The sequence below is a fragment of the Asparagus officinalis genome, chromosome 7 (genome assembly GCF_001876935.1).
Source record: "Asparagus officinalis chromosome 7, Aspof.V1, whole genome shotgun sequence".
Classification (NCBI taxonomy): Eukaryota; Viridiplantae; Streptophyta; class Magnoliopsida; order Asparagales; family Asparagaceae; genus Asparagus; species Asparagus officinalis.
Window position 1 is genome coordinate 113,002,532 of NC_033800.1, and position 11,702 is coordinate 113,014,233.

At 42.1% G+C, this 11,702-nt stretch overlaps 1 protein-coding gene across 1 annotated transcript in view; it reads left to right on the forward strand.

The window, feature by feature from the left end:
- The window catches only part of LOC109847652 (cation/H(+) antiporter 15-like), a 10,863-nt gene extending 830 nt beyond the window's left edge, over positions 1–10,033 (forward strand). The window contains exons 2-3 of the mRNA XM_020416882.1: positions 8,481–9,077; positions 9,398–10,033. Coding sequence (XP_020272471.1) covers positions 8,481–9,077; positions 9,398–10,033 — 1,233 coding nt within the window. The remainder of the gene's footprint in view (positions 1–8,480; positions 9,078–9,397) is intronic.

Genomic DNA, 11,702 nt, shown 5'->3' on the forward strand with positions numbered 1-11,702 from the left:
GACGAGAGAGAGAGATAAGAGGAGAGACAAATATGTGATATGCCCTTGGTACCAATCACAAATTTTTGTGCGTTGATAGTGATTGTTGTCACATCCCCATTCCACTTATTTACCCATCGTGAATATCGGTCTCATGATTTGATATGAGCTGGAGGGAGATGCTGACAAACCCACTGACCAAGCACAATTTTTTTACTGTGCTGGTACCAAGATACCCATATTCTCATATATATATATATATATATGATATATATATATATATATATATATATATATTATATATATATATATATATATATATATAATATATATTATATTATATATATATAGTTATTAATATGTAAAGTTATATATATTTTTAAGTGTACATTATCATTAATATATATTTGTATATAGTTACATATATATTTCTAATGCATACTATATATAATTGTAGTATAATTTGGTCATTAATGTATACTTATATATACTTACATATAATATATAGCTATATACTAATATGTAAATATATACTAATACTTACTTATATAAATATAATAAGATTGATCTAAATTTTTTTTAATCAAATTTTAGCAAAAAATTAAAAAAAAATACAAAAAGTCGATCCTGGATGGCCCAGAGCCCTTCCCGACTTGGCCTGGAACTGGACGCGGTCCCAGTTCGAGCACCTCAGGTCCGGGTCCGGGCTAGACATTTTGCCCGACCCGGACCCGAAAATCCGAGCCAAGCCGGGTCGAGCCGGGCCGAGCCGGGCCATTTGGACAGCGCTAGATATTTCTCATGCTCCAAATACAATGTCCACATAAGATCCAAATTTCTAAGATGCTATAGAATGTTGAACAGAGTTTCTCAGCTGATCTTTTTCTTCTCCATCTCTTTCTTTTTTTCCTTTCTCTCAAGGACTCGGCACTGTTCGCGGGAAAAATCGTTGCTTTCTTCACTGATTCCATTGCTATCTTAAATAACTGTTTTTCGGTTACAAAGATCCGGTCTTTTTATAAGCTCCGGTTACAATGAAAATCAAATAAAAGAAAAGAAAAATTACAACTTTTTATCCTTTTGTGTCGAACAAATCGCGAGCTCCTGTTTTGCGGTCGCTCGCTTGCGTGGGTTGTTTGCCTACGCTGGGGTTTATCCGTGGACCACCGCGAGATCTAGATCCGGTCGGATCTACGCAGTATGACGGGTATTATTTCGCCAAGGAAATAATAGCCGAGGGTACTATTTCGCCAAGGAAATAGTAGCCTTTAATTCTCGGGATCAAAGACCAAGCTTTGATCCGGAGTACGCCTGCGTAGATCTGAGATCCGGTCCTCTCGAACTCTTGCCTTATTTGGCGTTGACGATCGCCGAGCACCAGATCTAGATGAACAAGTCCTCGAAGTCCCAAAGCTTGGATCTTTTTTAGATCTGAGTCTTCAATCCAGCAGAGCTTCGCCTCTCCAAATTTTCCAACCTTTCAGATCTAGAGTCCAAAAGCAAAAGTGCAAAAACAATACAGATCGACAATGAATAAACATAAAAGGAACAAAGATTAGAGATGCTCAATATTGTCTTTGTCGCGTCGATCTGGAATTTTCTGAAGCAGCACTCGCTGTAATGATGGTACTGGGTCGTCCGGCTCTGAGTCTACTTCGCACAGCTTCTAACGGATCGTAAAACGGAGTCTTCTACGAATTTCTATGAATTTCTGAGTGAAGGCTGCGCTTCTGCGTATTTTCTACGTATTCTGCCTGTATATCTTCTCTTTTCTGCCTCTCTAACCTTTTTACTGCCGTCATTAGCAGTCCTTAAATAGGATTTATTACCCCTAGGCAGCTTAGGGTTTTAATTCTGGCCGTTGGATGTGCCAAATGTCGTCATCTGGGCACTAATAAGAGTCCAAATCTGGTTATAACTCCAAAAGAGATCTTGAATGAATCAGTGCCGTTCGATCTTGATCGGGTTGCTCATGTGTGTCCACGTGGCGCTCAATGATTCGCTGAATTCCTCTCCCACAGATCGCAATCAGATAGGAGGCGTCTGCAGCCGTTGATCACCGCGAGAATCTCGAGGCAGCTTCATATGGCTATGGATAAATCGCGAGAATCAAGGACCTTGATTCACGTGATTGCTATGGAAAATCGCAACATCTGGGGTTAGCTTGATTCTGCATGCGAATGGATGTATTCCATTGTTTGCGTGCTATTCGTTAACCTCGTAGCCTCGTTAATCCGCTCCGTCGCGTATCACTTGGCTTTGGCGTTGTGGACTGACGCTCGTGTTTGGATACGTCGCCCGATGGTTCGTCGGTTTGTGCCGAGCTGTGCTAAGGGACCTATAAATAGTTTTATACGCCTACAGATACCCCCTCCAAAGTATTTTAGTCTCGTTCTTTTATAGAAGATTCTGGAATACTTTGGATATGATTGTCCCATCCTTCGGGATATTTGGAGTGGCTTCTATTCTTGATTCCTTCAATCCTTCAGGCTATTCGGTGCTTTGTCGAATGTCTGTAAGGTTTTCGGTGCTGCATTTATTGTTTGATCGTTGTCGGAATTTCGAATTTGAAGTCGATTCCTGATTTTATGATCTTTAGCTCATGTTTGTTGGTTCAACATAGAACTGACCATCGAATGTTGAGTCCATATATGCGACGCGTTGTCCGGCGTAGTGTTGTTGAGTTATCCTTAAGAATATTTTTGGAAAAATATTCTCCAGGATTCTCAACCAAAAATAGGGAACAGTTTATACTCAGTTTATACTCGTATACTTTTCGGAGTATTAAGAAGCAGTTTATACTCGTATACTTTTCGGAGTATACAGGGAGCAGTTTAACCTCTTGCACCTGTTGGAGGATTGAGAAATAGTTTATACTCGTATACTCTTTGGAGTGTTGTTTTGACTTAATTGAGCGATATAACGTCGGCTTCAACCAAGGTCTGAATGCTATTCTTGAGAGCGAAGCAATCCTTGGTGGGATGAACGACCCTCCTATGGTATGCACAGTACTTTGGGTCCGTAGTGTTGTCAGCTTCCTCCTGATTTGTGATAGGTGGTAGCTTGATCTTGTTACTTCCAAGGAGGGATTCGAAGATGGCTGGAACGTCTTCGTCCTTGAAGGAATACTCTTTTTGGAGTCCCGGACCCGGTGTCAGACGGTGCTGTTCCCATCGCTTCGAGGATGTCCAATGAAATATTATTGTGACAAGTCTCGAGGATAAAGTCTTCACTGACCGGATCCCTGCAATTCATTGCTTTGTTTCGGAATCTCTTTACGAAGTTTTCAACTGTTTCACCATTCTTCTGCTTCTCGTCAAATAGTGTGCCAATTGAAATCTCGGTGTCGTCGTCGAAGAAGTTAGCGAGGAACTTAGTCTCCATGTCGTCCCAGCTGTTCACGCTTCCTGGCTTGAGTCGGCGATACCAATCGAAGGCGGCTCCACGAAGAGTGCCAACGAAGGACCGTACCATCAGAGGCTCATTGCCAGAGATAACACCCAGGTGCGATTTGAAGTAAATCAAATACTGCGTGGGTGAACCCTTCCCATCAAACGGTGTGAAGTTAATTAGACTGAACTTCGCCGGATAGGGGATTGATTCCCATTCTCGTGGGTATAGACAATGAATGCCCGTCTTCTTCATCTCTTGAGCGGAGATCAACGTATTGATTTTGCTCTCGAGATTTTTAATCTTTAGGTTTTCACCTGAGTCTTCATCAGCATTCTCGTTACCACCCCCTGCATTGATGGGAGGATTATTGGCGTTATGGGTTTCATTCGCACCTGTGTCCTCATCTTCCAGGTTGACCTGGTTACGACGACTTGGTTCGCCTTGCTGGTTTGTCAGCGCTCGGATTTGCTGGTCATGCATTTCTTTCATATTCTGCATGGCCATCTGCATTTCGAGCTTGAAGCTCTCTTGTTGTTTAGGCATGGCTTCTTCAAGCATCTTGGCCACCTGTTCGGCGCTTATCATCAGCGACTCGCGGGGTTGTCCATCGCTAGACACCGTATTATCTGATGCGACAGCAGAGCAGGAATCCGATTCTTCATCTTCTGACGGTAATCTTGTTCGAACCCTACCATAAGTTCCTCGTATGATGGCTCCAGACCTCAGACGAGTTAGATACCGGGGTACTGGCGGGATTGACTCGGGATTATCCCGTGTCGATGCCCTTTTGCTGGTCATATTGGTGGTGACACTCGGAAATTCTCCATCTTCAACCACCGTTCTTCTTCGTCGGAAACGCCTAGGCCTTGGTTTTGGCGTTTCGGTACTAAGTCTTTCGAAAACCGAAACTCTTTCAGGGACTGCATTGATGCAGTTGCACTCTGACAGTACCGCCCGAATGAGCTTTGAACAAGGGCACTGAGTTTCTAGCCTTCGAGGACTTCTCTTTCTGGCTTTGCTCGTACCCCCAGCACGATAGTACAGCTCTTCCGTTTGAAAGTTGGAGCAACCTATCGTGTGTTGGCACGATTTCTCGGGTATAACGCAATCATCATCAGACGATAATGTTTCCTTCTGAGGGTGAACTGCCTTCTTTGGGCCTTCAAGAGTCACGCGCCTCGAAACGCGCCTTTGCGGGCGTGAATTCTCCACGGGCTCCTGAACTTCAATACGCAAAGTAGTGCGCTTGGGTGCCATGATTTCTTTGTCATGTTGAGGGTTGCGGCGACCCCCAGCATGTTGATTCGTTCGGGGCTTTCTTAGTGGGCCCAAACGTCCTTGAATTGGAGCTTTGCTTCGCTCATCAGGAAGCGGACCAAGGCGCTCCAAAACTAGCTTCTTTCTTCGGGACGATTCTGCGTGATCTCCCGGAGTAGTTGCTGGAATTATCGGCGACACGGGTTGTTTCGCCGGAGGTTGAACTTTGGTTGGAGGCTGCTTCGGCCTCCACATTTGGCGGGTTGATGGCGGCTTTTTGCCCATTCTTTCTTCCTCCAATTTCTTGGCCTCCTGCACAAGAATTTTTGCTTGTGCAAGTAACGCGCGGCGTTTGTGAATCCGCTCTTCAAGTGTCGAACGGTTCTGTTTGACCCGGATCCATTCGTTCGTTGGCGGCTTGGAGGAGCTGACATTCTTCAGTTGTTGAGGCTTGTTCTTCAGATCCGCGTTGTAGCGGATCCCGTCAACGGACTCCATGGCCTTTGCGAACTGTTTCGCAAGGCGTTGACGTTGCCTTTGGCGGGCTCTCTTCGAGAGAGTCACTACGCCCTCTTCGGCAGAAGGGTTGGCCATAGCAGCTCCGACCTGGTTGGGATTTGGAGGGATCTCACCCGATGCGGCTTTGGCATCCAGCGGGGTGAGATCTTCGTTGGTGTTTTCAACGTCTTCAAACCAACGAGTTTTTCTCCTGGAGGAGAGTTTCTTGGACTTGCGGGGGGAGGTTGATCCGGACGAGGACGACAAGTACTCCTCGAACTTCTGCTGGTCGAACTCGTATTCGACCTCCTCCACGACCGGGATTGAGATCCGCGGCTGCGACGCTCCGATCTCGGCAGCGAGATCGGCGACTCCCACTGTGGTCGCCAGATTGTTCGCGGGAAAAATCGTTGCTTTCTTCACTGATTCCATTGCTATCTTAAATAACTATTTTTCGGTTACAAAGATCCGGTCTTTTTATAAGCTCCGGTTGCAATGAAAATCAAATAAAAGAAAAGAAAAATTATAACTTTTTATCCTTTTGTGTCGAACAAATCGCGAGCTCCTGTTTTGCGGTCGCTCGCTTGCGTGGGTTGTTTGCCTGCGCCGGAGTTTATCCGTGGACCACCGCGAGATCTAGATCCGGTCGGATCTACGCAGTATGACGGGTATTATTTCGCCAAGGAAATAATAGCCGAGGGTACTATTTCGCCAAGGAAATAGTAGCCTTTAATTCTCGGGATCAAAGACCAAGCTTTGATCCGGAGTACACCTGCGTAGATCTGAGATCCGGTCCTCTCGAACTCTTGCCTTATTTGGCGTTGACGATCGCCGAGCACCAGATCTGGAAGAACAAGTCCTCGAAGTTCCAAAGCTTGGATCTTTTTTAGATCCGAGTCTTCAATCCAGCAGAGCTTCGCCTCTCCAAATTTTCCCACCCTTCAACAAATGAACCAAGCCCCCTATTTATAGGCACTCTGAACTGTGCCCGGGCACAGATCTGGCCGGCCACCTATAGGTGGCTCGGCTCTTGGGCCACCTAGCCACCTATAGGTGGCTCGGCTTTGGCCGAGCTACCCATGGGTGGCATCGGCCACCGAGCCACCCATGGGTGGCTCGGCCACGAGCCACCTATAGGTGGCTCGGTTTTGGCCGAGCCCCTATAGGTATTTGGGTTTCGTCGTTTTCCGTCTTTTGGTTCTGTCCGTGATTCGGTTGTGTGGTTGATTTAGACTCTGATTCGTTGACCTGATTTGGCAGTAAATCCACTTCTGAGTTCGAGTCCGAAACTGATCTTGATTCGATCGTGATTCGTCCGAGTCTGCCCTTGGTTGGATGACTCGTTGACTTTTCGAACCCTATTCCGCACGCGAGTGGATTTATTCTGTTGTTTGCGTGCTATTCGTTAACCTCGTAGCCTCGTTAATCCGCTCCGTCGCGTATCACTTGGCTTTGGCGTTGTGGACTGACGCTCGTGTTTGGATACGTCTCCCGATGGTTCGTCGGTTTGTGCCGAGCTGTGCTAAGGGACCTATAAGCAGTTTTATACGCCTACAGGCACATAGATGGTGATGACTTACTAACCTTCTTCAATTCAATGAATTATTAAGTCTTAAGTACAACCCAATCACTTATAGTTTAAACTAACTTAAGCCAAATTATCATATGACTTGACCAACCAAATATTTAAGTTAACTCATACGTATGGATTTACGCCCAATAAAATGCTACTCAATTTAGGATGAACACATAAAATTTTAGCATTGTGTAAACTTATCCAGGATGCGATCCACAAAAATATCTATATTACTATATAAAAATTATTGTGAGGTTAGGCAAAAGTGAGGAATGAGTAACTATTCCTTCAATTTGTTAAAGAAAAGAGATCATTTTAGTAAACGATGATGAGCAATTTGGTTATTAGCCAATAGCTTATTGGCGTGGATTTCATCTCTTCGTCCCTCACCCCTCTAGAAGGTCCAATTGATTTCATATTTCAATTCCTTCTTCTCTAGTTTAAATTTAAATTTCATTCCTCTCTTTCTAGAAAATTCTATTATTTTCATTTCTCGATCTTCTTCTCAAATTTAAAATTTCACATATGATCATTTTAAAAATCCTATAATTTTAAAAAAATCAAAATGCAACACATTGTAATCTAGATAGTGACATATCATAAATGATCAATAAACTGTTATATTAACTTTAAGCTCAATTTCATTCCTGTAATGAAGGATACAAGAATAATTTTTAGATGTATCAAAGGTGTCATAAAAGGTGTGCATACTTTTAAAAAAAATTCTTATTATTTTGATCATGTGAAATACTATAAATAAACATTAAATAATATAATATAATTGATATGCACGGGACCAAGTATTATTTAGATAGAAGTTTATAATATAACTTGCTTGTACATTTACACGTGTCAATATTCTAAGTTAGAGTATAAAAATAATTTGCACCTTGGCCCCACCTTCTAATTACCATAGTGTAGTGATTTGCACCTTGGCTGTAGCCAAAATTATCTATGCAAGCCACATTGTAGGGACCATATATTTTCAATTTTTAAATTCCTTGCAAAGTTTGGCTAATATATGTATAAGTGAGGACCAGATGTTAAATCTCTACTCTGATTTGAATTGTTTCTTTATTATTTATATCAAAAGATTTGCCGCTAGGTCTAAGACTATGTTGTACCTTTGTTGTGTGGAAAAATATATTAAAAGTTCTGAAGCAGTGAAATAATAAAAGTGAAAAAAAGAGTTCCCATTAGAGAATGTTTGGAGATCAACATATAGTGATTATTGTAAGTTCCATTTTCATCTATTTATTTAACTTTTAGATTCTAAAATAGAGAAAAATATGTCTGTCATATATTCATAGTCTTTTTGTTTGATGATAATACTAAATTCTCTTTGTAATTTCTTTAATAAATTCAAATTTAGTCTAGATTACTTTTAGTAAATATTATAATAATAGTCTTACATAATTTAGAGTAAATAGTATTAATAAGTGTCATTTGTATTTTGTTAGAGGCATGAATTACTTGAAAAGAAAAACCAAAACCGAAAAAATAGGGTTTTCAAATTTGAGACATGTCCTTTCTTTCAAAAAAATCTTTATATTATCGAAAGTGATTATTGATACATTAGTCTTATATTTTTCTAATATAAGAAATAGAAGCGACCCGTCAAGCTGGAATTTCTAGCTATGTCACTGCTACGTGGATTTTTCTGCTAATTTGAATGGAGTTTGCCATATTTGTTTTTTTAAACAAAATTTTTCTGATATTATTTGCAAAAAAAACGTATGATATAAGTTCATGACAACCATTCTTTTTTGCTCCTCAGATGATCACTCATCAAGCTTTCACCGTCTTGATCCTCTCCGTCATCATCTTTGGCGGGGTCACCTCTCCCTTCATCAAATACATCTACCGCCCTGAGGACCGCTTCATCGCCTACAAGCGTCGTACAGTCCAGCACACAAAACCCAGCGCCGAGCTCCGCATCCTGGCCTGCATCTACCACCAAGAAAATGTCAATTCCATCCTCTCCCTCCTCGAATCCACCCATCCCTCCTCCTCCTCTCCCATCTGCATTTACGTCCTCCACTTCACCAACCTTGTAGGCCGTGCTGCCGCCATCCTCGCCCCTTACAAACATAACAAGAGCTCCAACCTCATCACCGAGACCGACCACATCGTTAACGCCTTCAACTACTTCTCCCAGCAAAACCCCAACAACTCCGTCACCATCCTCCCCTTCGTCTGCCTCTCCCCTTACTCCACAATGCACGACGATGTCTGCTCCCTCGCACTCGACAAGAAAGCCGCTCTCGTCCTCCTCCCTTTCCACAAGCACCTTGCTATTGACGGGACCATCGAGTCCATCAATCCTAACATCCAGAACGTCAACGTCAACGTTCTCCACTATGCCCCGTGCTCGGTAATGTTGATTATAGTATGTAGTCTAGTTGAGCTCGAATCAACTTAAATGGATAGGAAAAGCTATCCCATAAACTTTTTATCTATTGATTTCGCTTTGAGATTTTGTGTTGGCATGCCATACACATCAAGGCACACCTATTCAAAATAGCCTTAAGTTGATTCACAAATCTCAAACAAAAATGAATGGATACAAAGTTGAATAGATAAATTCTCGTGTACACGATTCTAGCTAAACTCCGTATACATTAATCCACACTTTTTATAGCTAATGGTGCATTAAAACCTCCTTGTTTCCTACCTGTTACTGATACTTTCCAGGTAGGAATCCTTGCCACTTTAAGCACGGCGACGATGAGCCGTGTGGCGGTGTACTTCTTCGGTGGGCCTGATGACAGGGAGGCCTTGGCATACGGGATGAGGATAGCGGAGAACGATACAGTTGGGCTGACGCTGGTGAGGTTTCGGCCACCGAAGGAGTTGAGAGATAGCGGGATGGAGACAAAGCTCGACGATGCAATTGTGGATGAGTTTAGGAGAAGAATGGTGGATGACAACCGGGTGGTTTATAGGGAGGAGGTGGTGATCGACGGGGAGGGGACAGTGGGGGTGATACGGGCGATGAGTAGTCAGTTTAGTTTGCTGATAGTCGGGCGGAGGGAGGGGAAGGAGTCGAGGTTGACGGAGGGGTTGTCAGCGTGGAACGAGTATCCCGAGCTCGGGGTCGTTGGGGATTTGCTGGCATCCACGACGGAGGGGTTGTCAGCGTGGAACGAGTATCCCGAGCTCGGGGTCGTTGGGGATTTGCTGGCATCCACGGATTTCGGAGGGAGGGTGTCAACGCTGGTGGTGCAGCAGCAGACAAGGTTTGGTGCAGGTGGAAAAGGGCAGACGGCCGGGAGGCAAAAGGTGCATCATCAACGTCAAGTTGCGCCTGCCGAGTTTGATGAAGAGTGACGCAAAATTATAGTCTACTGTGTAAGTTGTGTACTATAAGATGTAAGATCCAATATTTAGGGTCCTTACTTGCTATTATATGGGGTGGAATTTAGTCCTATATTGGAGAACGTTTAGATAGACAAATTGTTAAATATGCATCAAAGCAGATTAATTAGCTTAATGCGAGTTGGTTCATGGGACTCCACACTCGCAGAAAGTAGTGTTAGAGCTCATACTTGTTGAGTTTGTATGGGGTTTGTCCTCATTTTTTAAGAACTCTTTTAGGGGCTGTTTGGTTGCTTTTCATCACATTCTAAAAATAATTTCCCATTACTTTTTGGTGTTTCCCTCACTTTCATGAAAATGCACTTTTCGTGTTTGTTTCGTCAAAAAACATGGAGAATAATTACTTTCCGTCACTTTCATTAGTTTGCTTCAATTTGAAAAGAGAAGAAAGTAGTTGATATGGAGAATAATTACTTTCCGTCACTTTCATTAGTTTGCTTCAATTTGAAAAGAGAAGAAAGTAGTTGATATGTGAATATATTGAAAGTACCCTAAAGCATTAGTTTGCTTCAATTTGAAAAGAGAAGAAAGTAGTTGATATGTGAATATATTGAAAGTACCCTAAAGGGGGGTGAATATGGTATTTACTAATCTAATCCGATATTAATGCCAAATTAAAACTTTACTAATGATATCCTAGCAATATAATGTATAAAGAGATGAATGCAAGGATATAGAATTAAATGATGGGCGATATAAACATGAACACAAGATATAAGAGAGATAGTGCGTAAATGACAAACACAAACACAAAGCAAATGATCACAGAGTTCGGTCGATCCACGACCTACGTCTCCGCTCCTCACCCTCGAGGAGAATCTCCACTATCTCAAAATTACTACACAATCAGTTTTTTAACGCTCACCGATAAACGTTTATAATCTCACATAATTATCAATACACAATACACACTACAACAGAAAAACTAATTCGCGAGGAACAAGTTTGTCGCTGAAAGTCGAGATTTCCTCGCTGTAGTGTGTTGACGAGGAAAAAACTTTGGTCACCATTTCCTAACGATAGGGTGGTCAAGAAAAGTTTCTGGGACGAATATTATAAATTCTCGCGAAATCCTTTTTGCGATGAATATTCTTTTCTCGTTATTACTCTTTAGCCTCGATATTTTTCCTCACTAATCTCATACCTTTTTCATCGCTAAACTACAGTTTCCTCGCCAACGATACGTGGATAATATTTAGTTTATATATAATAAAAGTTCTAAGAAAACTATTTTTGTCGTTATAAGTATCTTTCAGCGAGGAGACCGTTCCTCACTAAATCTTTAACGAGGAAATTGATTTTCTTCATTATATGTATCTTTTTCTCGTGGAAAAAGTTCCTCAGTAAAGGGACTCAAATACGAGAAAATTTAAATTTGTCGTTGTAGGTTGTACCCCATATTCCTCGCCAAAGAAATTCAATTTCGAGGAAATTTACATTTGTCGATATAGGTTATATGGTCTATAGCGAGGAAAATTACTTTTACCGTTATATGTTGTATCTCTATATCGAGAAAATATGTTTTTTTCGCGGAAGCAGTATACTCTCTAACGAGGAAATATTCTTTTGACGACGTAAGTATGTAGCCTATAGGGAGGATTATTACTTTCATCGTTGTAGG